Genomic DNA, 27,568 nt, shown 5'->3' on the forward strand with positions numbered 1-27,568 from the left:
CTGCAAATTCCTAAATCTACATCTCTACCCTGAACATCCTATAAACTCAATTAGACTCCCTACTTTATATCTCCATTTGAATTTTAAATAGGCATTTCTATTTTTAAGCTCCTCATCTCTTTGTCCCCTCCAGCATTCCATATCTCAATAAATTACAAGTTCATTATTGTTCAGGACACAAATACTAGGTAATTATCACAGAAGTCTCCAGAAAGATGGAGATCTTGGGGCAATTTAACTGGATTTGGAAAGAAAAAGCAAGTTCAGAGTTGGAGTTCATTGCCCCTTTGGGAAATCCTTAAAGATAAACCACAAGTAGACTATCCAAGGCCAGAGCTGTGTCTCACCCAACGGACAAACTAGAATCTTGTTTATTTTTTCTTCCTTTAAATGATACAGTTCTTATTTTTAAATGTATTGGTTAGGGCTGAAGAGATGGCTCGGTCATTAAAGGCACTGGCTGCTCTTCCAGAGAAGAGGTACTGAGTTCAATTCCCAGAAACCACATGGTGACTCACAGCCATCTGTAATGGGATCCAATGCCATCTTCTGGTTTGTCTGAAGACAGATACAGTGTACTCATATACATATAATAAATAAATAGACAAACCTTTTAAAACAACAACAACAAAACCTTACTGCTCACCTTTAAGTTATATTGGAATCCAATTTTCCCTTAACTGTGTTAACAGGGAATCTTATTCTTTCATTTGTTTTCTTGTTCTGGTCTCCTCATATTTTCTCTCTCTCTCTCTCTCTCTCTCTCTCTCTCTCTCTCTCTCTCTCTCTCTCTCTCTCTCTCTCCCCCCTCTCTCTCTGTGTGTGTGTGTGTGTGTGTATGTGTGCACATGTAGGTAGAGGCAGAGGTAGGTAGACCTTGAGTGAATGTCTTTCTCAATAACTTTCTACATCTTTTTTTGTTTGGAGATAAACTCTCCCACTGAATCTAGTTAGGCTAGACTGGCTTGCCAACACGTTCCAGGACGTTCTATCTCTGCCTTCCTAGAGTCACATTACAGGTGTGTACCACTCTGCCTGGCTTTCCTATGTGGGCTTTGGGGGAACTGACTTAGGTCTTGATGTATGCAAACACTTTACTGACTGAGCCATCTTTCCAACTCTATTGTTCATATAGCACTGATCACCACTGGCATCTTTTGTACATGTTTTTATATCCTTCAGCCAATACAAACTTTGAAAGCATAGAGACTGAGAAATGCCTGGCACATTATATGTGCAGACCCATAATCAATCAATCTGTCTGTCTGTTTCTACTTCACCATATTTTGACATAATAATGTTTCTTGAGATAGTTCTGATCATGTCCATAATATAGTCAACTGTTCAATTCAACTCTAATTTAGATGCCATCTTCTTAAAAAAGAAGGCATATCTAGGTAGACATGACTCTCTCTTTTTAATATATTGTTTCTCTATGTACTCTGCTAGATAACATTTTAAAGTCTACAGTGAGACGGAGCTCATTTGAAATCTAGGTAGTACCATTCACTAACTTATTAGGTAAAGCATTCAGCAAGTTCAAAACAAGTTGAAAAAGGTTATTCAAAAACAACCTTTTGTTCTTACGCTTTTCATCATTTTCCTCTATTTCCCCTTAGATGATATTCTATGGAGGTAAATAGCATTCTACTTGTTTTGTACTCCCTCAAATATTTGGTGACATATAAAGAAGGCAGAAAACTAGATTCATATGATAAGAAAATAACTGGTAATTTTTTATCTTTATTTCCAAATCAGCATCAGTTGAGGAATTCTTACATAAAATTTAATAACTAACTATTCTTTTAAAAACAATGAAAAAGATTGAGTTGGATTTTTTATTGTTGTTTTCTTTGTTGTTTTTCTCCTAGATCTCTATGGTAGAACATAAAAAAGAAAAAAAGAAAAAGAAGAAAAGCAAACAATCTGCTGCCATCTACTGATATTTCATTAGAATTACATAAATCTATACCAAGAATCATAGTAAGTCTGTCCCAGACTACTACACCCAACAAAAATGTCAGTCACAATCAACAGAGAAAGAAAAACATTCCATGATAAAACAAAATTTAAGCAACTTTTACCAACAGCATATAGAAGGCACTAGAAGGAAATCTTCAGTCTAAAGATATTAATTACATCTAAAACCACAAAAAAAACCCAATATCAAAACACTAAGAGAGGAGAAAAACCACACATCATAACAACAAAACAAACACAGATTATTGATAAATCAATATTAATAGTATAAATTCTTCAATAAAAAGTCACAGACTAACTGGATTAGAAAATAGGATCTTTCTATTGTATTTAAGAAACACTTAGCCATCAAAGACAGATATTACCTTAGGATAAAAGGATGGAATAAGGTATCCCACACAAATGGACCAAAAATCAAGTAGACATACCCTTTTAATATCTGACAAAATAAACTTCAAACCCAAACTGATCAGGAGAGGGAAGGATACTATATACTCATCAAAGGAAACATATATAACTCACTACTGAATAAAAAAATGGGTAAAGACAGAAATGAAGAAGGAAATTAAAAGCACTTTAGAATTGAATGCTAATGAAAATACTACACATTCGAACCTATGGAGCACAATGAAGGCAGGTCTGGGAGACAAGTTCATAGTCCTCAATGCTTACTCCAAAAACGTTGAAGAGACCAATATTAGTAGCTTACCAGCACACCTGAAAGCTCTAGAATAGTAAGAGAAAACAACACCTTGAAAAGAGTAGATAGATAGTAAGAAATAACCAAACTCAGGGTTGAAATCAGTGAAATAGAAACAAATAACCACAACAAAATCACAATCAATAAAACAAAAAAAAATTAGCTCTTTGAGAAAATATGTAAAATTGGAAACCCCTTAACCAAATTAACTGAAAGACACAGACCAAAGATACAAATTAAATATGCAAGAGGAGACATTACAACAGACACTGAGGAAGTCCAGATAATCATAAAGATATACTAAAAATAAAAATCTGTATTCTACCAAACCAGAAAACCTAAAAAAATATACTAGGCGAATGAATTTCTTGTTATACAGCAACCACCCAAGTTACATCATGAAGCATTTTAAACAGATCCATATCCCCATTGAAGTAGAAGCAGAAATTAAAAGCCTCTCAACCAAAACCAAAACAAAACAAAAAACCAAACCACAAAAAAAAAAAAATGACAAAGAAAGAAAGGCTATAAAGATGGATTCAGCTCAGAATTCTACCAGTACTTGAAAGAATTACTGCTAGTACTTCTCCTCAGAGTATTTCACAAAATAAAAATTGAAGGAACGTTTCCTAATTCTTTTTATATGGCCACTATTACCCTGATAACTGACCAAAGAACCACGAGAGAAAGAAAGAAAGAAAGAAAGAAAGAAAGAAAGAAGGAAGGAAGGAAGGAAGGAAGGAAGGAAGGAAGGAAGGAAGGAAGGAAGCAAGGAAGGAAGGAAGGAAGGAAGGAAGGAGAAAAAAAGAAAATTATAAAATACCAAAAACAATCTACAGATTGACCAAAATTCCCATCTAAATTCCATCATAATTCTTCACATCAACTGAAAAAAATTACCTCCATAAAGAGACAAAAAAGCCCAGGATAGCTAAAACAGTCCTGAATAATATAAGGACTGTTGATTGTATCACCATATCAGATTTTAAGTTGTACCAAAGCTCTATAGCAATAAAAACAGCACACAAAAACATGTATCCATGTTGATCAATGGAATAGAATTGAAGACCCAAACATAAGTACATACATTTATGGACACCCCAGTTTTTACAAAGAACCCAAAAATATAAACTGGAGAAAGACAGCATCTTCAACAAATGGTGTTGATCAAACTAGATGTAGAATAGTCCTAATAGACCCATATTTATCACCTGCACAAAACTCAACTCCAAACTGATCAAGGACCTCAACATAAGACCAGATACCTTGAATATCTGAGAATAGAAAGTGGGCAGTAGGTTTGACCTCATCAGCACAGGACAGACTTTCTGAACGGAACTGACAGTGCAGACAGGCGGTGGGAACAATTATTGAATGGAACCTCATGAAGCCGAGAAGCTTCTCTTTGCCAAAGGACACCATCATTCTGGCAAAGCGGCAGGCCATGTAATGGAAACAGATTTTTATCAGCCATATATCTGATAGTGGGATAACATCTAAAATATATAAAGAATAAAAAACTCAGCATTAAGAAAAGAGATGACCCAATTAAAAATGAGGTTCAGAACTAATCCGAAACTTCTCAAATGATAAAAGAGCTAAGAAACACTTAAACAAATGTTCAATATCCTTAGCCACCAGGAAAATGTAAATTAAAGCTACTTTGTGATTTCATCTTATATAAGTCAGAATGGCCAAGATCAATAAAGCAAAGGACAGCTTACGCTGGGAGGATGTGGGGAAAGGGGAACACTTAGTCATTGTTTGCGGGAGTGTAAACTCGCACAGCCACTATGGAAATCAGCATGACTTTCTCAGAAAGCTGGAAATTAGTCTGCTTCGATGCTGTGTATATATGCCTAGCTACAGCGCTCTTGGGCACATGCCCAAAGGACTCTACATCCTACTACACAAATGCTTGCTCCTCCATGTCCACTGCTGCTCTAGTCATAACAGCCAGGCATTGCAACCAGCCTAGAAGCCCATCAAATAAGGAATGGATAATGAAATGTGGGACATTTACACAATGGGATGTTTAGACGTTACTTAAAAAACAGAAAAACAAAACAAAATTAAGAAAATTGCAGGTAAATGGATGGAGCTAAATAAAGACAAAACCAAACCAAAAACCAAACAAAACTTCATGTAACTTGCCACAACCCAAATATTGCTTGTATGTTTTCTCTTAATAGCTTTAGCTTTTAAGCCTTCAATATGTGTGCTATAATTAATATAACCGCAGAGGTTAATTACTAAGCCAAGGGACTGGGAGAGAGGTTATCCCAAGGAAGGAGAAATAGAATTTATTATTAAGGATAGATGTGAAGGGGAGACTGGATGAGAGGATTAAATAGAGAGGTATGGAAGAGATGGGTAACTGATGGAAGATGGGGAGGACCAACTAACACTAAAGGCCACTTGAAGGTCAATACTGAAACAAGTAACTGAAGAAACTATTTTAGGAATGTCTGTATTATGTAATACATATACATTTTATATATGTACATATAATGTAATATGTATGTGCTTTATATACATATATGAAAAAACATAAACGGAATCTTCAAATAATGAGGAAGAGAATGTCCCAACTAGGTGTCTTATGTTATCAAGTGAAACTTCTAGTGTCATCAATTAGTTGAGTCACTGGCCAAAGGAACCCCAAACATCTCAGGTTGGTCCCCACGAGCTGATGGGAAGACACTATGGGTGCAGTCAACACTTTTGAGCTCAGCAAACAGAGAAGGTCAAGCAGGTGCCTACTAAAGGCACTGACTAGTACTAGACGGTAATCTGCATCCTACCAGAGGAGAAAGGTAATCACAACCCAGTTATGAACTATGCAACCTACAACGGTGACCTGCCTATGCTGTTACAAGAGTGACAGAAATGTGGCAGTAACTAATCACTTTGTGAGATGGAATTTATGCCTGATACAGCTAGGGTGGCCAAGAACCTGAGATTGGATAGGCCAATGATCTAGGGGAAAACCAAATACTACTGTTCACCCAAAGGAGCATAGCAATAAAATGACTTCTAATAATCTTCTGACATACCTATAGATCTGTACTTAGCTATGAAGCTGGTTCTTAGAATAAACGGGATCTAATACAGAGAGACCGACAACTAGACAATGTACATGGTAAGAAATATTGGAGCACTCACTCCCAAATGGGATGTCTTGATCAAACTCTTCCCTCAGTGCTCAGGAGCCTATGTGCAAGAGGAGGCAGAGACCGTGAGAGCCAGGGGGAATGAATGACACATAAGAAGCAAAGCCTTTCAGACTCAACAGGAGTGATGCACACGTAAACTCACGAAGACTCTGGCAGCAGGCACAAGCCCTGCAAGATTTCAAGACAGCTAGGGGCTCAGCTCTGAGAATGGAAAGTTGACATGGGATTCTATGTCTCACCAAGAACTGTCTCAGATTGGTACCTGCTTGCAAAGGAAAAATCAGTCTTCTATGGAGTCTCACTGGGCATTTCAACCACACTTCAGGACAGGTCCACGACCAGCAGAAGATGTCAACATAAAACAAACTCAGGGTTTCTTTGGTCTCATATAGCTTCGTTTGTGGCTTTTTTTTTTCCCTTACTGGTCTTTGGTTTTCAATTTTGAGTTTTTGTGAGTGTGTTTGTGTGTGTATGTGTGTGTGTGTGTGTGTGTGTGTGTGTGCTTGTTTTTAAAGAGAGGGATATGGAATTGGAGTTGGGTAGGAAGAGAAGATCTAGGAGGAGTTAGGAAAGGGGAAAAGTTTATCATACTATATCTGATATATATTTTTTTCATATATAAATATATGAAAATATTTTTTTCAATTAAGAAATGATAGGCCAGGTGGTGGTGGCGGCGGCGCACGCCTTTAATCCCAGCACTTGGGAGGCTGAGGCAGGTGGATTTCTGAGTTCGAGACCAGCCTGGACCACCCAGTGAGTTCCAGGACAGCCAGGGCTACACAGAGAAACCCCGTCTGGGGTGGGGGTGGGGTGGGAACAAGAAATGATAGAAGAACAAAAACCTTCAAATGATACAAGGTCGTGGCAACACTTCATTTACTATTTAGTCTCTATACTTGATGGAGATCAAATTTTTGTTTAGTTTGTGGTCATTTGTTTTGGCAGCCCCAGCAAACTTAACAGAGGCTGTTAACATGGAGATTTGTATAGGTTACATGGTCTGTTCTGTAAAGACACAAAACTTTTATTCAAATGGCTTAAAAATAGCTGTTTAGGCCAGTGAAGTGGCTCAGTGGATAAAGATGCATAAAGCTAACCCTGATAGCCTGAATCCAGTCTCTGAGATTCACACAGTGGAGATGAGAACTGACTCAAGAAAGATGTCATCTGATTGCCACATGCATGAATTCTCTCTCTCTCTCTCTCTCTCTCTCACACACACACACACACACACACACACAAAGTATTCACAAAATAAAGGTAATAAAGATTTTTAAAAATTGATTACAGCTTTCAAAATTTCTACCATCTCTTAAGATTTACAATATAGTATAATATATAGAAATTTCCCAAGGGTTTTCCTCAATAATAAAGTCCCTTAAATACTGTCTCTAAGACATACCATCAAATAATTGAACTACAGAGATAGAGTATACACTCTTAGCCTACCGACACTTGGCTTCTAACCACCTCACCTTTCCTGCTCCCTCTGTAAGTCCTAAGTGGTTAATTCCCACAACATGCCTGATGAGCATGGTTAGGAAACCACTCTCAGGTGGTTGTCCTGGTTTGGTTCTACCAGTTGAACTACACAACCATATCATAAATTATGTTTGTAGTCAAACCTGTTCATGCCAGCTCTACTTGATACTATGCTCTTTACAACTTAATTAAATATGATATAAACCAATTATACAGTATAGAAATAAAGTTTTTTGCTTCTCTGTAGTCTGTTTAATGATTTCTAAAGACACGGTAAAGGGCATGAGATAACTATAAAAGATTCCAAAGAGTAAGCTTATATTCTGATGGCTTCAAGGTGCCTTTAAACTATTTCATCTTGAAGAAATAGAATATTGGGGAATCTTTTATGTTTAGAGATAGGTGTATGCTTTATGCAAGAGATGCAGTGGAGGAAAATAAATTGATCATATACAAAAAGGCTCTGGACTTTCTCAGTTGATTGACACATGAGCATCTGCTAGATTAAAATAAAATTACAATGCTATGCTACACTTGTTGAAAATTTTCTTGTTTAGCTTTGTCTTCTTTTTAAAAAGCTTTACATAGACCAAACCTCCATAACCTATAAGAACTTTCACTCCTATAAAGTGTATGATTCAGTGCTTAGCCAGCCTTCTCAGTGTACTGCTTGGCTATGAGTTCAGACTGTGTCTGTGAAGGCTTCTTGTACAGAAAATATCAAGGAAGCTCTTCTGCGTCGTGAGGCGGCCAGGCCTCCAGGAAGGTTACGTTTAAGCTTGAAGAGTATTGAGCAACTGAGAGCAATTCAGCTCACAGAAGAAGTGTGTTCAAAGTACAACAACAACAAATGTAAAGAATGTAGTAATGACCTATGAAAGAACAGCCTTTACTTGCATAGCTTGAGAATAAGGCAGTTTGTTTTCTTTTTTCCAGAATGAATTATGCATCTGAATCATCTGCGAGATGAAAATAAAAATGCAGAACAAAACAGGCCCAGGCCTGAGTCCTAGAGACTCTGAGTCAATCTGCAGCCGGGGTGTGGGGTACCTACTTTACTAGTAAGTTCTACTTGTTCCCATGTGCAACCAGGATTGAGAGGCTCTGGAGGATCACGAGAAAGGGGAGAGAGTGCTAAGAACTGCGGCCCAGACAGACCAGAGGCTGAAGGAAATGGTATGTAAAATACATTATAACAACTTCCCTAACAACTTAGCTATTTTGAAAGTTTTGTTTGTTACTGCCAGTAACATTGCAGTACTGAAAGAACCCAAGGTCTCACCCTTGTGCATGAAAACAACAACAAAAAAAAAATGTTCTAATCCTGCTTTGTAAGTTTAAAAAAATAAATTCCGTTTTCCTTAACAGAAAGCAAGTTCATGCCAAGACATGCATGTATGTCTGATCAGATATGTGTCATCTATCCCTCAGGATTCCTGGAAGTGTCCAGTGAACATACAATGTGTGTCCTCTGAAAGGAATAGGTTCTATGTGGGAATGGTTACCTTGGTCTCAAGTCAAGTTGAGGTTGGTGCACATTTACAAGATTCTTCTAAACTCCCAGATTCCCTAGAGCCTTCTCATTCAGGAAAAACTTCAGCACTTGGAGTAAGACCAAGGAAAAGAAAGGGCTCTCTCCTTCCTCCAGCCTACAGAAAATAGGCTTTCCCTTATCCCCTCATATATTTGGAAGAGTGGGTATTTTTCCGTTTACAATAGTACTTGATTTTCATATTGTAGTTTTTAAATAAATAACATTAAACCCCTGAGGGATAAAGGATCCTTAATTTTTATCTTATTGCTACTGTAAGAATGAAAGCATTCTGTCCTGTGAGGGGACACATGTTTTTGTGTTTGTTTTTTTTGGTTTTTTTTTGTTTGTTTTTGTTTTTTTTTTTTTTTTTTTTTTTTTTTTGGTTTTTTTGAGGAGCTTAACAGAAATCAATGGTGCCAGCACAGGTGAACAGACCCTCAAGGACGTTGGTCCCAAATGAAAGCACAGAATCAACAGAAAGGGGGAGAAATGAAAGCTAACAAACTAGAAACTTAAAAACTAAACAAAAAGTGGGGGAAAAAAGGCCACGCCCCCACAAAAGTCCCCAGGGTGCCCTTACTTGAGCCCCGACAGAAGGGCGCTAAGTGACAGGCTGACCACACAGCTGGGTCAGCAGATCCTTCTCTGTCACCGAGGCCCGCGGGGAGGGGGGACGCCTCTCTCCTTCCGGGCGCCTCACGGGACGCGCTCGCCCGCAGCCTCCGCGCCTCCGCGCCTCCGCGCCCGGGCCTCCGCGCCCCGGCCTCAGGCGGCCTTCCCCAGCCTCTCCGGCGACCCTCGGGCGCTGACCCGGAACTGCTGAGCGGCGCGGGAATCCCCCACAAGGGGCTCGGCCCGGCGTCTCCCGGGCGCCGCCCCGCGGCCGTGGCGGGAACAGCCGAACCCGGGCGCACGCCGGCGGCAACTGAGGCCGCGCAGGGAGGCGGGCGGACGGAGGGAGGGACGACTTCGGGCGAGTCCGGGGTTCTGTTCGCGAAGCCTGCTGCTCACAGCCCAGCTCGCGGCCGCCGAGGAGAGCGCGGGAAGCGGCCCCTCGGTGAGTCCCGGGCGGAGCGGAGGACCGCGCGGTGACGGGACGCTGAGCGGTCGGGCTCCTCCGGGGGCGCCCGCACCGCTGGTGGAAAGAATGAATGGAGGCGCCGCTGCCTCCCTGCGGCGGAGGTGGGGTGGGCCGCAGGGGTGAAGGGTCAGCAGTGGTAGGGGTCAGAATTGGAGGGCACAGGGGAGCTCCAGCCCGGACTGGGAGGACAGAGCATCTGCAAGTGGTCAGAAATCGTGCCCCACCCCATCCAAATTGCAGTGGCAGTTGGGATTATCCCAAGTGTGGAGGACTGTGTAAATCTGGGGGGGGGGGGGGGAGCCCTGCCTAAGGGTCAGCTTTTATCTTTAGAAAATGAGAATTGATTGATTGATTGATTGATTGATGGCTTTTGGGAGGCAGATGCAGGCAGGTTTCTGAGTTCAAAGCCAGCCTGGTATACAGAGCTAGTTCCAGGACTGCTGGGGCTGTTAAGACAGAGTTTCTCTGTTGGACAGAAGAAATCCTGCCTCGAACTCCTGCCCCAACCACAATCCCCAAATAAGATTTACTGATACTGCTCAACTTAATATCCTAAAGGTGAGACCTCAAGTATTTCATATGAGATGTGATCTAATCTTATAGACATGATGGGGATGATGATATAGCAAATAGATTGACATCCTATAATTAAAAAGACTTAATCTTAGACAACAAGGATTTTTGTACTTAAAATCTACTATAAAGAAAACAAAGCATAATCTCTACTCTACAAAAATGTACCCAGCTTTTCACAGAGTAAAAGATGGCTCTGCCCTTAATTGTCATGATAAATGGTGCACTGACTTTTCCGGTTTGCACACTACATTTATTTTGGTTACTTTTTGTATTGATACAATTTACTTCCTTATTTATTTATTTATTTATTTATTTATTTATTGGTCCACCACAAAGTCCAGTTGTACCTAAAAGAAGATCGAATTTATTGTTATTTGTGATCAGTTTTCTTTACAGCTGATATGGCCTAAAAGTCTTTGGGGGAGGAAAAGTGCCAGACTGAAGAATGGCCGAAGCAGTCTTGATTGATCTCTCTGGTTTACAGTCGAACTCTCAGAAGAACTGTCATCAGACGCTATTGAAGACACTGGGTGGTATTCACGACCACCATGCTCCCAAGGCCAAGTTCCTTTGCATAATATGCTGCAGTGATTCCACCAAGGAAAAGGATGAGCAGTGTGGCCTCTGGGAACCGGAAGCAGGAAACAGCTTTTCACATCTCGTGGGAAAATTCGAGACTGTTAGCAATCCCAGCCTGGCTGCCTCTTTGTATACAATTAAACAAAAAATCGATGAAGAAAATCTGAGCCGTATTAAGGTGATTGTACCCGAGCACAGGAAATGGTTAATGAAGGCTTATGTTGACCAACTCTTCACCCAGGTGTATGAGTTTGAGTTTGAAGATTTACAGGTAGCTTGGAGGGACAGCCTTTTGGAACCATCCACTGAACTAAACGAGATGACAACTCATGAACTCGAAGACATCCAGAGTGAGATAGAAACATACTTGAGAAGCCTGCCAGCCCTGAAAGGGGACCTGACTATTGTCACTTCTCCTTTGATCCCAGGTACCTTCCTCCATGTCCTTTGTATTACAGTGGAAACCCAGACTTCCTTCACAAGTTCCTCACTTCCCCTTTTCCCCTCTCTGTTGACTCTTGTGAAGTGTTCATCTTTTGCAACATGGGGGTTTTATGACATGTGGGACAGTGGCATCAAGAGATGACTTCATCAGAGCCGTCTCTGAAAAACAAATTTGCACTATGCAAATTCAGCTTTAAGGCAAATCTCCCAAGGCTCCTAAAAAAAATTTTTTTTCTGACCTGGAAAATCTTTTATGTAGAAATGCTGAAACCCCAACCCTTTGGGCATTTTAACAGAAGAGTAAGATTTCAACTAATCCTCCTTGGCTAAGTAGTATTAATCTTGAGCTGTATGTTACTTATACCAGATGGAATGAAAGTATCCTGGGAAATGCAGCAGTCCCATGGGGCAGTAAAACACACAGTAGTGTGTGACATCACATGGAGGTACAAAGGGCAGCCAGAGTTAGAAACCAGGTCACTTATTGCAAGCTGGAGTGACCAGGCAGGGCCTGATGGAGAGACTGTCTTCGGTACGCTGTTTAACCTTTTGTAGAACATCTTTTGACTCTTTCCCACTTATCTTCAACAGACATCTTTCTGCATGGCTTTACTACAAGGACAGGTGGCATATCTTACATACCCACTCTCAGCTCACTCAATCTTTTCAGTAGTTCCAAACGGAGAGATCCCAAAGTAGTTGTTCAAGAAAATGTTCGTAGGTTGGCAAATGCTGCAGGATTTAATGCAGAGAAATTTTACCGAATAAAGGTAATTTTTTTGTTATCTATTTTGGTCTTCTAAATTATTGGCATATTTTTCACTCTCAGTATATTTATATAACCCTTAAGCTATTTAACTTTTGCTTCCGGTGCTTTGTCTAACTTTTACAATGATGCAGAAATTATTTTTCTCTACTTTATATGTGTGTGCTCACATACATGTGTGTATGAATTTCATCTAGACCTCCTCATTCTAGAAGTGTGTGCTCACATACATGTGTGTATGTAGTTCATCTAGACCTCCTCATTCTAGAAGTATAGTTAACTTCTGAGAGAGTATAAAGCCACTACAACCCTGTCAACACAGAAGGAAGGTCCCTGACTGATCAGGAAAAAGTTGGGGCCCTAACTTTTTAAGTGAAAAGCAGGGAGGACTAGAGCCTAAGTGAGGAGAAACATCTGTTAAGTAAGAATTCTAGATAGAATTGAGTCTGATAAAGGGGCAGGGGTGGGTGGTGGAAATCACTCATTTGGTACTTTCACATTTCTGCCAAGAAAGTGAAACTTGCCTTTAGGGAGAAGTACTCAGAGTGAAGATTTGCTTATCTCTGATGGGGGATGGTCAAGACTTCTGAGTTTACTTCCCTAGGAACCACATCTGCAGAGAGTTATATTCAGCATTGTATCACTTAAGAAAGCAGATGATCATACCCTGATTCCCTAATTTTGTGACCAGTTCTTGTAGAAAAGCTCCCATGTAAGATGTTCCATTTTTCAAAACATTTTGTCCTGCATTTTTTTGTTAGACTGATCATGCCAACGAAGTATGGGTTATGGGGAAGGAGGAGCCTGACTCTTACGATGGAATAATCACAGATCAGAGAGGAGTCACGATCACGGCTCTCGGCGCGGACTGTATACCCATAGTCTTTGCAGATCCCGTGAGAAAAGCATGTGGGGTTGCTCACTCTGGTAGGTGTGTTCCATCAGTGCAGACTTTCTGAATTTGTAGCACAGGGTGACATACTATTGTTTTTCTCATGGGCATAGATGTACATTACATTGCTTTGTGGTAGGATGAGGCCTGCAGAATCTTACTACAGAAACAGATCTAAGGAGTATACAACTCAAATTAGATGAATCAGACTAGAATCGCCTAAGTAGGTGGCATCTTGTGATATTCAGCAATCTGTAACTAAGAAGCATAAGAAAAGTTAATCAATATCATTAATAATTTAAGAAATGTAAGTCAAAACCACCATGTCCTCATTCATCCATTAAGGGGGTCTCTACTTCAGACAAAACCCCTCTCAGGAGGTTGAGTGAGCAAAGTGGACACTCACTGTAGAAAGGCATTCTGGGTATTGTGACACTTCAGTCTCAGCTCTCTGAGGGAAGAGGCAAGTAGGTCTCAGAGTGAGGCCAGCCTGATCTACGGAGTGGGTTCTGGCTACATAGTGAGACCCTAGTGAGACCCTGCCTCAACTAAAAAAAAAAGTTAAAGCCTTAAAAAGTTCAAACTAGAACAGCAGTTCTGATTCTGGGTCTGTGTCCAATAGAATTCATGTCTACACGTGCAGCACCCTGATTCATAATGTCTGCAAAGTAGAAACAACTTGAATGCCCAGTGACAAATGAGTAAGTAGCAAAATGTGATATGATATATATGATACAATGTTTTATATTAAAAGAACAATAGATTCTGACACATGCTGCAGCATAGGTGAACGGTCTAGTTTTCATACTTGGTGCAATAAGGCAGTCGTAGAAAGACAAATTCAATCTGATAACCCTTACATAATCAAATTCATAAACAACAAAAAACATTTATAGGAAGGGAGACATGATTTTGTGAATATAGTTTCAAATTTGCAACATGAAAGAATTCTAGAAATTGAACACTGCCAATGTTAATATTGAGTTGTGCACTTTCGGTGGTTTAAGGATTACACTTCATGTGTTTCATTCCCCTAGTCAGTAGGAAAGCGAGGGAAAAGACTGAGAGGACATTATTCCTATAGACACTAAGCATCAATACCACTTTTCAGAGAAACTCCCATTAGCTGTCCATTCTGTAAGGTGCTCTGTATAGTTTGTCTAATGTTAAAGCCAGTACTGTAATGGAGTCTTTATTTTTGTGGCTGATCTATTATACCTGGACTTAGAATACATAAACCACAGCTGTTAATTTTTCACTAAGACATAAAAGCAGTTGAAGTTCTACATTTTTAACTTCCCTTGTCTTTTCTTCCCATTTACCAGGCTGGAAAGGTACTCTGTTGGGTGTAGCTATGGCCACTGTGAATGCTATGGTAACAGAATATGGCTGTAATCTGGAAGACATTATTGTCGTTCTGGGACCTGCAGTGGGATCTTGCTGCTTTACTCTTCCCAAAGAATCAGCAACCTCATTTCACAATCTTCATCCTTCATGTGTGAGACAGTTTGACTCACCGAGTCCCTATGTTGACATCCGAAAAGCCACCAGGTGTGTTTGATTTCAATATGGTGCTGAAATCTTGATTATTGCTTGTTGTTTCTGAGGTGAAAATGACTGTAGGGAACAGTAAGCAACTCCCCACACAATTCGTGTAGCAAATTAAATATTTAAGGGGCTAAAATGCACGCATGGAAAAACCCATTTTACATGAGGCGTCTATTCTCACATTTGTATCGCAAATAGTTTCATGATTGTTACAGTTTATTGATTTTGAGGTAAATTCCAAGTTGATCTCTTCAGAAAACACGTAAACTTTGTACAGAATAGCTGATATACACTTTACTTCACAGCTGTGGCTTACGTCAGCTCTCCTGAGGAATAGAAACTATATGAAAGGTGATAGTTTGAAAGTATTCTTATTGTCTAATTAACTAGAAAACACTTCTTGTAAAATATTAGGAAGTATAAATATGGAACTACTTGTATTTGTGGTCCTGCGCTTTTTAGATTTATGAAGTTGCTCTTTAGTCTCTGTTGAAAATTGTCAACCAGACCCTGCCTCATTTAACATATGAGTAGAAAGAATTCAGTAAATTGGCATTGATTCTTAAATGTGACTTGTGAAATAAGTATCACCTAATTTTTATTCCTAATTAAATCAGAATATTTAAGAAACTGTTATCTGAAGCTAGTAAATAGGAGAAAAGAAAGATAGAAAGATTAGATGATTACAGAGTATACTATGTATGAACCAAAAGAGTTTCCTACACAAATGCTCTGTTACTTGTTAAGTTTCTTCCAAACAAGCGTTTAACGTTCCTAACACTGTCCCAGAGCTAGCACATGTCTGCATGGTGGTGTGGAACTCTACCAGCTCACATCTGAGCTTTGGTGATGCTACTGACAAAAGCTGCCATTTCCTGACTAGCCCCTGACCTGGAGCAGTGAATAGCTATTCCCACTGTTCTGAGGTCTTCCTGGAATGTGGCCACACAAGTACAAATATCTTTTCCCTGTGCTTTCACTAGCAGTAAAATAAATTCTTGCTGTCTTTTGAAAAATCTTCCTTCTAAGGATTCTTCTAGAGCGAGGAGGAATTCTTCCACAGAATATTCAAGACCAGAAGGAAGATCTTGACCTCTGCACATCCTGCCACCCTGAGAAGTTTTTCTCCCATGTCCGTGATGGCCTTAACTTCGGTACACAGATAGGCTTCATATCCCTTAGAGAATGAGGTACAGAACCAACCTTGGAGGGAGCCTCACAGAAGTGGCTCCCTCTGCTGTCTCTATCCATGGCGAGGGGGGGGGGGCGGGGGGGCCCTCGTCACTTCCCCTCTCCTCCCTTCCTCTGCCTTCATAGAAAAAGTAGTTTAGGAACATTCCTTTCTCCCTGTAAGAATATCAAGTCTTCATTTTATTGACTGACAGATTGATTGATTGATTGATTGATTTTGAAACAGGGTTTCTCTGTATAGTTGTAGCTGTTCTGGAATTCTGCTCTATAGACTAGATTCACCTCAAACTCTCCTGCCTCTACCTACAGAGTGCTGGGATTAAAGACTTGTACCACAACACCCAGCTCAAATTTTAATTTTTAAGTGGAAAAATAGCATAGAAAAGTTCATTTTCAACCACATACTCCATGGTGAGTAATGTTCATTTCTTTTCCTAGTTCATGAAGAATAATTAGGAAGGTTTATGTTAAAGGTATAAGGTGATTTACATTGTTAAAGTCCTCTATAAATAAGTCTTTGTCTTGACTTGAACTATGCATATTCTATTATAACATCTTTATACCTTCATTATTTTTGTTTTATGAAACAATGGACTAATACTAATATAAAACAATGGCAGTCCTATCAAAAGCAACCTACAGATTACATGAGATCCCCATCAAAATTCAAACACAATTCTTCACAGATCTTGAAAGTACAATGTTCAGCTTCATGTGGAAACACACACACACACACACACAGACACACACACCAAAACAGGAATGCTTAGCCAATCCTAAATAAAAGAACACTGGAGGTGTCACCATTCTGGATTTCAAGTTATACTATAATGCTTTAGTAATAAAATCCATATGGTCTTGGCATAAAAACAGACACCTTGATCAATGGAATCAAATTGAAGATGCAGGCATAAATCTGCATGCTTATGGACATCTGATATTTGAAAAGAGGCCAGAAATACACACTGTGGAAAAAAGAGAGCATCTTCAGCAAATGGTACTGGTCAAACTGGGGTAGCTGCATGTAGAAGAAACAAAATATATCCACACTTACCACCCCACACAAAATTTAAGTGCAAATGGACCAAATTCTTCAACATAGTATGAGGTGCACTGAACCTGGTAAAGAGAATGGGGAAATAGCCTTGGACTCATTGGCCTTGGACTCAGTGGCCCCGGAAAAGACTTTCTGAACAGAACGCCATTGATACAGGCACCAAGATCAACAATTTATAATGGGACCTCATAAAATTAAGAAACTTCTACATGGAAAAGGACTCTGTCATTTAGACAAAGTGGCAGCCTACAGAATGAGAAAGATTTCCCAGCTCCACATCTGATAAAGGGCTAATATCAAAAATATATAAAGAACTCAAAAAACTGGTTATAAAAAAACAAATACCTTAACTAAAATGGGGTGCAAATATAAATAGAGAATTCCCATTAGAGGAAGCTCAGATGGCTGATAAACACTTAAAGAAATGTTCAGCCTCCTTAGCCATCAGGAAAATACAAATCAAAACTACTTTAAGATTCTATACCTGTCAGAATGGCTAAGATCAATAAGTGACAAGTGATAGGTCATGCTGATGGGGACATGGAGCAAGGGAAATACTCCTCCATTGTTGGTGGGAATGCAAACTTGGATAAGCACTATGGAAATCAATATGGTGGTTCCTCAGAAAGATGGGACTCAGTCCACCTCAAGATCCAGCTATACCACTCTTGGGCATATACCCAAAGAATGCTTCCTTCTACCACAGGGATACTTCCTCAACCATAGTCATTGCTGTTCCATTCATAATAGCCAGAAATTTGAAACAACTGAAATGTCTCTCAACAGAAGAATGTAATAAGGAAAATGTGGTACATTTACATAATGGAGTGTTACTTAGCTGTTTAAAAAAATAACATCATTAAATTGGTGATGTTAGAAAAATCATCCTGAGTGGTATATCTCAAACTCAGAAAGACAAATATGGTGTGTATTCACTTAATATGTTTATATTAGCTGTGAAGACAATAATGAGCAAGCTAGAATCTATAGAACCACAGAGGGTAGGCATAGAGTAAGGGACTAGAGAGAAAAGATCTTGTTAGGAAAGGGCAGTAGAATAGTTAGCTATGGATGGATTGGGAGTATAGAATGTGAAGATAAAGTAGGAAGGGGAGAGGAGAAGGGGTTGTGGCAGGGAATACAGAAAGAGACCGCTAAAATAAGGGGGGACATTTGAGAGGTAGTGTGGAAACCTAATACAATAAAAACTTAATAAAATATGAACATATGTGAACGCAATCTAAATGAAATTACCCAATAAAGGGAAAGGCAGAGTCCCAGTGGCCATCTCTTGACACCAAATGAAGCTTCCAGTACTGGGATTGGGTTACATCTAATTGACTTGTTGGCTAAAGGAACCCCACAGGAATCCCCAAACAACCCCAGGCTATTGCCGAGACTAGGTTTCTCTCTATGAGCTGACAGCAAAGCTCTATGGTTGAAGATCACACCCACACAATTCATTTGGACACTAACATACAAATTACCATACCAATCCTCAAGAGGTTAGATCTTGAGGTTTTCTTCCCTCAGATTGTGTTGAAAATGATTAATCTCTTTGATTATCATTATGATGTGCCACTCCCCACCCATCACTGTCAGCTGCACTGCAGCAGAATCACCTCAGTCTGATATTTACATTCCCCATCGGCTCATCCACCGCATTCTCCAGCCTCGTCTTACACTTCCTAATGCGGACCCCCAGATCAAAGCAAAGCCATGCTTTGTAATGTCCCATGTCCACTGCCCGAGTGTCATTGAGGCCATGCCTTTACTTCTAACACAATTCCACGCCAATGCTTCTCTATACAGAGGAATCTGTAACCTGCATTCCTTTTAAAACCTAGTGTAGAACATTTCCCCAAGATGGCTTCTGTTTGTTTGTTTCCCTTCTCCATTACCTTGCGTTCATTAGTTTCAAGCCCTCACACCTAGCCTGGATTGCTGTTATACAATGGTATTGCCATTATTTTCCAGGCACAGTCCATAGTTGGGGACTTGTTCTCTTGACTCCATACTATCCTAGTTCCATTCAACTGTGATTTTCTTGAGTTTTACTTATGTCTTATTAACATTACAAATTCATAGGCACTATAGGGCAGGGTCTGTCAGTAGTGGGAATGTAATATACAGAACAAATGTTACAAAAGCTAAGGAGAAGCAGTTGGACACTGAGGTCCTAGAGTCTTTTTGTCCTGGGACTTATTTGTCCCATTCACTGTACATTCTGAGGCTCCTTCCTGATAAGCAGATAGAGGACAGACTGAGACTGTTGTCAACCAAGAGTGTTCACTTGTCCGAGACTGTGAAGCAGTCAGAGGTCCAGGGCAATGCCAAACCCACAGACAGGTGAGCATTCACTGAGTCTTCAGTGATGGAGGCATAAAACCACACCCAGTACTCCTGCCTGTTCCTGGAGTTAAGGCGGGTAAGCAGATACCTGGCTGTCTGTGTTGCTTTCCACACCATTGCTGAGCAGAAAAGCAAAGATGGAAGAACCTGCATGAATTGACTAAATGCCATTGAACTTTGATTTTAGAAGTGCCTATGCATTCACAGTATTTATGTATTCATAAGACCAACCATTAATTGAGTCCAAGTTCTTCATAGCTATCATTTGTAATATGCTGACATCCTCCTATCTGTTTTAGTTGTTTTTCCTGTTACTGTGATAAAATGCTTTGAAAGCAAAAAGGAAAAGAATAAAGGGCTTATTTGGCACATGCAAAAAATGAATGGAGATGTCAAATTAGTACAGAGAGAGAGAGAGTGAGAGAGAGAGAGAGAGAGAGAGAGAGAGAGAGTTCGCCCCTATGTTTCAGTAGTTTTTATTACAAGAACATACTCGGCATGCTCACAAAAAGAAACAAACACAAAGACAGCCACAAAACCTTTCTCCATAAAGATATATTGCCTGCAAAACACTTGAAATCAGTGGTGGCACAAAGCTTTTGTGAGGAGTAACCAACCAGTTTTGACTTAAGGCCCACTCTTCAAGATGGAACCAATACCTGAAACTGCTTGGGTGACTAAAAACCTGAGACTACATAGCTCCCTCAGAGCTTGAAGAACCCCAGGGAAGGGAAGATGGAAATTGTGCAAAAGCCATGAGGTGGAGGACACCAAGAAAATAAGGCCCTCTAAATCAACATGGGCAAAGCTCACATGAATTCCGAGACTGAGGCAGCGTGCACAGGGCCTGTACACATCTGAAGCAGGTCTTCTGCACAAGTATGTCATGGCTTCCAGTTTAGTGTTTTTATGAGATTCCTGAGCACATGAATGAGTGAGCCTCTGACTCTTGTGTTCTCTTTTAGATTCCTTCTGATGGTCTGTCTTCTTTGACTTTGATGTAATAGGTTTTGTTTTATCTTATTATATTTTATTTTGTTATAGATTTTAATGAATGAATGAAAGAGTGAATGAGTGAGTGAATGAGTGAGTGAGTGAGTGAGTGAGTGAGTGAGTGAGTGAAAACCTAGCCACTAGGGTAAAGTTTAACAACTAAACTGTCTCTTATACCTGCTGGGAAAGGGAAAATCAGTTATCTCCAATGGAGTGACACTGAGTCTATCAACTATTCCAGAACAGGCCTCATGTTCAGGAGTAGTTAATAGACATATAATTAATTGGACTTCATAGGTATCTTTGTGTAGTTTTATTTGGTTACAATATGTTGGGTTTTGTTTGTTTGTCTGTTTTTCTTTTTCAGATGTAGTTTTGTTTTTTTGTATTTGGGGATTATTTTATATTTTTCTTTTATGACAAAGAATTTAAATTTGGGTAGTTAGGGGGAGAGTAACTTGAGGGAGGGGAATAATATGATCAAAATATATTTATAATTGTTTTAAATAATGACAAATATAATAAAACTTTTATTTTACATAAGAATTCTAAACTATAGAATAAGAAATTAAGAATATATAAACTAAGTTTTCAATATACTGAATAACTCTTGCTATATATGGTGAAGTTGGAATTTTTCTTTAAAGGGGGAGATAATAAATTACTTTTAAATTTATATTTTGCACTGTGTGTGTGTGTGTGTATACACATGCATCCATACCCATGGTATATACATATGTGAAGGTAGATGACAACTTTCAGGAGTATGTCCTCTTCCATCACTGTATGGCTTCCAGAGATCTGACTCAGGTTATTAAGGTTGGGGGCAAGAGCCCCCAACCTTAATAAATCTTTTATATAGAGCATGTAGTTTCTGTCTCCTCCCGTCAGCTCTGCCACTGGAGAGCAAAGGCAGATGCTGACAACAGAAATGAAGGCCTCAGTGCTCCATTCAATGTTGTTTACAGAAAAAAAGTCTTTCAGACCTCTACAAAGCAATTCCATGACAATGACTTAGTACTGACCCTTAGCACATTCAGTTTTTCTATACTTTAACTCAATTGGTGTATGGTTTTTACTCTTTAGAATGTTTTTAGTTTTGAATGTACAAAAACATTTTAATGGACTTTATGATTTTTACCTTGATAGTCTAAAACCACTAGTTAAGAGCTAACGTTTTATCTCTATGTGTATTTTACAGGTTCTTGACTGGAATTTCACATACATGTTTCCTGCATCCTTCCACGCTGGCTGCAAAGGAAAATATTTAGCTTTTTGATTTATATAAAACTACGAGGATTACAAAAGATAATTCATCTTTAGGGTATGCTCTCACTGTTACCAAAAGCCCAATGATCTTGGTCTAATTCTTATGACAACTGATGAAAAAGAGCAATGTGATGTCATTCCTAAAGTTTATTCTCTGTATTTCTCTATAAATCAAGGCCAGCTCTGTTCAGTTCAGTATTCGGTAGATGCCAGCTTTTGTTTAAGAATGGAGCTCAGCACAGCGAATTGAAATGCAGACTCCTTTCTCATTTGAATCAGATGCAGCAGGGGAGATAAGTGTTTTCTTCTAAATATGTATTTTTAATTGTCTTATAAAATTCTAGGTTTCCTTATGGCACTCGCAAGCATCAGTTTGCGCTGCTCCTCCCCCTCCCTTTCCCTGTCCCTCACGGGGCACCCTTTCACTGCCAGGAGCCCCCCTTTCCTGTCTCATGTGTTTTATTACTTCTCCCTTGCTCAATTCTCTTTTTATACTCCCTTTCTAGTTTCAACACCTATATCCACACTTATGCCCTCAAATTTACATATCCATATATATGTATGTTTGCATAAGCATCAAAAGTTAGAATCTATATTTATATATAAGAAAAAACATGCAGTGTTTGTTATTCCGAGTCTGGATTATTTTGGTCAGCATAAAATAATTCCAGATCTATCAGTTTTCCTACAAGTTTGATCATTTCATTACGGCTGAATCAAATATTATGTGTACGGACCGTATTTTTGTCATCTATTCGTTTGTTAGTAAACAACGAGGCTAGTTCCAAGTCCTTGCTGTTGTGAGTAGAATATGAATAACTGTGCATGTTTCTGTGTCTTTGTGGCAGGATAGAGTCTTCTGAGTGTATGCCCAGAAACAAACTAGGTGTGTCACAGAGCTGTTCTGCATTTTATTTCCTTTGTGTGTATTCTCAGGAGAATTTAATGCATGTTTACAATGAAATATGATCATGACTATCCTTCACTCCCCCTCCAACTCTTCCCCAGATTTTCCCAGTATGTCACCCTCCCCATGTCATGTCACCCTCCCCATGTCATGTCCTCGCTGCTTAGTGTGTGTGAACCCTCTGTGCAGATTTCCATGATGGCTGTACAGTATACACGCCCACCAACAGTGAATACATTCGACTTTCCCCATAGCCTCGTCAGCACTCATTTTTTCTTCTATTTACTTATTTTTATGTGTATAGGTATTTTATCTGCATATGTATCTGTGCACCACACGTGTGCAGTGACCAGAAAGGCGAGAAGAGAATGTCAGATCCTCTGGGACTGGAGTTACAGATGGTTTTGAGCCATCATGTTGGTGTAGGGAATCAGACTCATCAGGATCATCAGGAAGAGCAGCCAGTGTTCTAATCCCTGGAGCCCCCTCTCCAGCTTGGTCATGCTTTCCTCTTGGTAGTAGACATGCTGACATGGGTTACATAGAATCTTAAAATAGTTTTAACTTTTATGTCTGCTGGCTAAAGGTGCTGGGTGTGTTTTCAGTATAGTCCTGGACATTTGTGATTCTCTTGAGAAGGATCTGTTCACTTCATGAGCTCCTTTCATAACAGGCGGCTTTATTTTCTTAGTTTTGAAGGTTTTCTAATATGCTATGGATGAATGCTAAGGCCTGTTTGAAGTATGGCTGGTAAAGATTCTGTACTCTGTAGCCTGCTTGTTCTCCTGCTGATAGTTCCCTTTGCTGTGTAACAGCTTTTTTTATTTCGTGTAATTCATTTGCAAATTCTTGTGTTACTAGAGTCCTATTTTTAAGACTTCCAGTATCTGCTGGCTTCTTGGAATATTTTTCTCTAACAGTGTCCAAATTTCAGGTAAGGGTCTTTGAAGTTTCTTTTAGATTGAAAAAGTCCGTATTTACCTTCATGATTATGTCAGAATCTGTGTGATTTGTTTTTTGTGTGTTTGGTTATTTTTCCTTTCAGTGTTTGCCTTATGAAATTTCTAATCCTAACATTCAGGGTGTGATATTTGCAGTTGTTCTGTCTCCCTGCTGCATTGTTTCTTTTGTTATGTGCAGTGGCCCCCTTTATCTCTAATTTTGGTTTGCCATCTACCTTAACGGGTACAAGAACGGGTACAAGAACAGGTACAAGAACATGAACACAGCTCCATTTGTTTAGTATGCTGATTTTCAGCTTTTGACTATGTTTTGTTGCTGTTGTTGTTATTTTTGTTTTCATTTTTTGTTTGTTTGGGCTTTGGTGGTTAAGTGTGTTTCTTAAAGACAATAGATGTTCCTTGTTTTATTATCCACCAGTTATTCTGTGTATTTTAATTGTTAGTTGAGATCATTTGTACTTAAGGTCATTCCAAATGATTTTGTTAGTTAATTTTCTGACTGGCTAAGTTATTAATATTTCTGCATTCTTCCTCTGTTAGTAGTAGAGGTTTTCTGGTTGTGCCTGACTACTTTCTTCCCAACTTTTTTGGTTACTCATGGAATGTATTCTTTTCTGTGTCTCTGTGGATGAGACTTTGTTTTTTCTACATATTTAGTATTCCTTTAAGATTTTTCTACAATACTGTCTTGGTTGTTAATAATTGCTTTAATTTATCCACCAGTTTAAAATATTTTTGTTGACTCTCAAACCTTTGTTGACAGTCATTTTCTTCTAGAGCTTGAAATGTGTAATTCCATACATTCCTGTTTTCGTGTTTCTTATAAATGATTTGATGTTATGTTTCCTCCTTTGTATATGAGCTGGAATTTTTTCCCTGTGTTTTTAGTCTTTGTTTTGTGTACATGACATTGTGACTGTGGTATGTTGTGGAGAATTTCTCTGATGACATCTATTAGGGTTTCTAATGCCTTTTGTGTTTAGATGTTGATTTCTTTAAGTTTAGGGAAATTTCTTCTGTAAGTTGATTTAATAAATTACCTACACCTTATGACATTATCTCAGCTCCTTTACTTCATTGGCTTCTGGGTTTTGTCTTTTGAATGTACCCCAGACTTTTTGGAATTACTGGTTGATTTTTAATTTTTTGTTACATGTTTCAGAATGTAGGATTGCCTCCTTAGTCTCCACACTGCACTTTGAAATCATTCATTCATTCTAATCCATCTTGTCTGTTAGTGGTGCTTTCTCAGGCATTTTGACTTGATTGTTTCTTTCATTCCCAGAATTTCTGTCTCATTCTCTGTTGTTCCAGCATCCATGCTGGACATTTCTTCCATGTTTTAAAACTTCATTTTGAGATAAACTGTGTCTACAACTAAGACTTAATTTTAAAAACAGATGGTTAAATATATGTGTATGTATATATCTCAGTGTGCCTATATGCACAGATGTATGCAGATGCCTGCAGAGGGCAGAAGAAGGCATCAGATCTCCTGGCTGGAGTTACAGGGCAGCTGTAAGTACCTCCAAATGTGCGTGCTAAGAACCCACAGGAGTAGCAACAACTCTTAACAGCAGAGTGTAGCCACATTGGTTGTCATCCTTCCTAATGCTGTGATGCGACCCTTCAATAAATTTCCTCATGTTGTAGTGACCACCAACCATAAAATTATTTTGTTGCTACTTCATAACTATAATTTTGCTACTGTTATTATGTCATAAATATCTGGATTTTCTGATAATCTTAGGTGACCCCTGTGGAAGGGTCATTTAACCCAAGGAGTCCTGACCCACAGGTTGAGAACAGCTGCTCTAGTTCCATGTACAGGCTTTTTGACCAAGTATGGTCATAGCAGAGAGAGAACACCATGGAGCAGGACATGAAACTAAACGTTTATAACCTACCCAAGGCAGAGAAGAGTGTCAGGAGAGGGACAGCATGGAACTAGACTAGGGATCCCAAGTCACATGGCAGAAAAGGGAAGTTTATTCTTTTGGCAATGAGTAGGCACCAAAACGGGATTCCCGCACTCCACAGCATCTTACTTAAGGAAATGGATTTAAGGGGTGAGTGACCAAAGACGTTGAATGGAATCAGAATATTTTTTTTAAAAAAAGATCTAACAGTCTCAGTTGAGGCTGTAGAATTTCAGATGGATCTGAGGACAGATAAACCCAACATTTCAGAGATGAGTTCAAAGGATCTTTTACAAGGTCATGGAAGTGGGAGGTGAAGAAGAATGGAGAAAGTACTTCTTCCTCTGAGTTTTGCTTAACCAACCACTGAGAGCTGACCACAAGCATGGGAGGAGGTGGGATTAGAAGAGGGATCAAGAGTTTCACCTCATCCAGGATAAACAGCATCTGCATGAAAACCAGTTAGGTCAGCAATTGATTGAAAGTACCGACCTGGACCTTACAATGGAGCCTGGGACAAAGAAGTTTGGAAGCTTCCTGTGAAGCAATGACACTTGGAACTCTTGCATCCAGCTGGATTGTCTGTGTGAAAACTGGAGTGAGTGCAAGGTCCTAGGACAGACCCTCACACTACATGCATGTGAAGAACAAAAGATAAACCAGTAAAATATAACTCAGTCATAGCAATTAAAAGTATGATTGTTTAAGACAGTCAACAAATATGTGGAAGGTACTCAGAAGTCTTTAGGGAAAAGTGAGAACTGAAAAGAAAACAGGGAATTCACTGTGGGAAATTCACTACTACACAGGGAAAGTAGTTCTTCTGGCAGGGATGGGTGTGACCAATTACATTTTTAAATTTCTTAAATATTTCCTATTTGTGCACTCGGACTATACTTTTTTGGTGGTTGCAAAGGATTTTTCTCATATATTACCTTACTTTGCCTTTATAGTCTCTATAAAATCAATAGGTCAGGGATTGACCCTTCTGTCCAAGGAGAAACTGAGAGTCACTGAGGTAAAGGTTAGAATCGTATAATCATATAGAATCGTATGATGTGTTTTACCACTTGTAATTTCCTTTCAGGCTTTATGCCTACTCAAAGATCTGTAAATTCTATCTTCAACTTTCTGTTAATATTCTTTTCATGTATTTGGTGCTCAGCAAGATAAAAAGTTATGTAGCCATCCAGATGCTCTACCCAGTGCAAAGTAGTCAGCAAGGGACTGCTACAGCTGGATAGCCTTGCTCAGTGTAAGCTTCTGGGAACCACATGGCTCAGCATTTAATTTAAATAGAATACTTAATTTCTCCATATTTAAGGAAGGCATTAAATAAAAAAAATAAGATAGAAATGCCAAATTCATATAAAGTATTGCTTAGGAAAACAAAGATTAAAGATTGGTCTTACACCTTTGGAAAGACTGTATGTTTCTAACTCTTCACTGTGTGTTGTTTTGTCTGAGGCTTATACATTTAGGCAGACATACTGTGCATTAGCTATGACATTCCAAAAATAAATGAAATTATGTCTTATTGCCTATGCTTTTGGATTCATTGTATATTCCATTTTAATTCATTTTTTATTGTTTTACACTAAGCAACTTTCAGCAAACTGTCAAGGTTTTCATGACTCCTCCATCTATAGTTGCCTTTTTGTCTGTTGCTACCCACAGGGTGAGCTTAATAAAACAAATGAAATTATTTCACCCCTGGGAGGCAGTATGCAGCATTTCACAAGTAGATCTCGGATTTCTTAGAAAGATAGACAAGTGTTAATCTCTGTTATTTAGTTGTGCAAAAAAGAAGGGTATTTAAAATGAATGAAAATATTTGTGTTCCTTTAGGAACACATTGTAGTGTAAATAGAATCACTCAGGAACTCCCAACAGCCTAAGCCTCTGCAATACTAGTGTTAGTACTCACTTTTCTCTAAGTAGATAGTAAAGAATAAGAATTTTTTTAATTTGAATGCTAGTTTTAGAGCAGTTCTTGACTTTCACTGCACAATAGAGTAACCTGGCAAATGTAAAAAAAAAAAAAAAAAAAAAAAAAAAACCACACACACACACACACAAAACAAAAACAAAAAAAACCCAAAGCTCTGATATCTAAGCCACTCCCTAGACCAAATAAAGACTAACCTGGGACAGGAA

General features: G+C 39.1%; 2 protein-coding genes across 7 annotated transcripts in view; one reads left to right on the forward strand and one right to left on the reverse strand.

Annotated features, from left to right (window-relative positions):
* Ccdc122 (coiled-coil domain containing 122) overlaps positions 1–9,533 on the reverse strand; it is a 71,144-nt gene extending 61,611 nt beyond the window's left edge. For both annotated transcript variants that reach the window (XM_052190909.1, XM_052190908.1), the window contains exon 1: positions 9,456–9,533. The gene's annotated coding sequence lies outside the window, so the exon portion shown is untranslated. The remainder of the gene's footprint in view (positions 1–9,455) is intronic.
* A 302-nt stretch (positions 9,534–9,835) lies between these two features.
* Positions 9,836–26,955, forward strand: Lacc1 (laccase domain containing 1). Of its 5 annotated transcripts, none has more exons than XM_052190904.1 (8): positions 9,856–9,932; positions 10,433–10,514; positions 10,917–11,539; positions 12,147–12,325; positions 13,083–13,248; positions 14,539–14,764; positions 15,791–15,951; positions 21,556–26,955. In XM_052190904.1, the coding sequence occupies exons 3-7, from the start codon at positions 10,978–10,980 to the stop codon at positions 15,948–15,950; spliced, it is 1,293 nt and encodes a 430-aa protein (XP_052046864.1). In that variant the 5' UTR covers positions 9,856–9,932; positions 10,433–10,514; positions 10,917–10,977; the 3' UTR covers position 15,951; positions 21,556–26,955. The 5 variants fall into 5 exon arrangements, with proteins under 5 accessions (XP_052046863.1, XP_052046866.1, XP_052046864.1 ...); XM_052190907.1 differs by having other exon boundaries at positions 9,862–9,932; positions 11,017–11,539; XM_052190903.1 differs by lacking the exon at positions 10,433–10,514 and having other exon boundaries at positions 9,836–9,932.
* Positions 26,956–27,568: the final 613 nt, after the last annotated feature.

This window comes from Apodemus sylvaticus, chromosome 8 (genome assembly GCF_947179515.1).
Source record: "Apodemus sylvaticus chromosome 8, mApoSyl1.1, whole genome shotgun sequence".
Taxonomy (NCBI): Eukaryota; Metazoa; Chordata; class Mammalia; order Rodentia; family Muridae; genus Apodemus; species Apodemus sylvaticus.

Bases quoted from the DNA above. Each gene is read 5' to 3' on its own strand.
- Lacc1 (XM_052190903.1), top strand. From the start codon at position 10,978: ATGGCCGAAGCAGTCTTGATTGATCTCTCTGGTTTACAGTCGAACTCT. The intron at 11,540-12,146 runs GTACCTTCCTCC...TATCTTCAACAG, and splicing joins CACTTCTCCTTTGATCCCAG to ACATCTTTCTGCATGGCTTT. The intron at 13,249-14,538 runs GTAGGTGTGTTC...CCCATTTACCAG, and splicing joins ATGTGGGGTTGCTCACTCTG to GCTGGAAAGGTACTCTGTTG.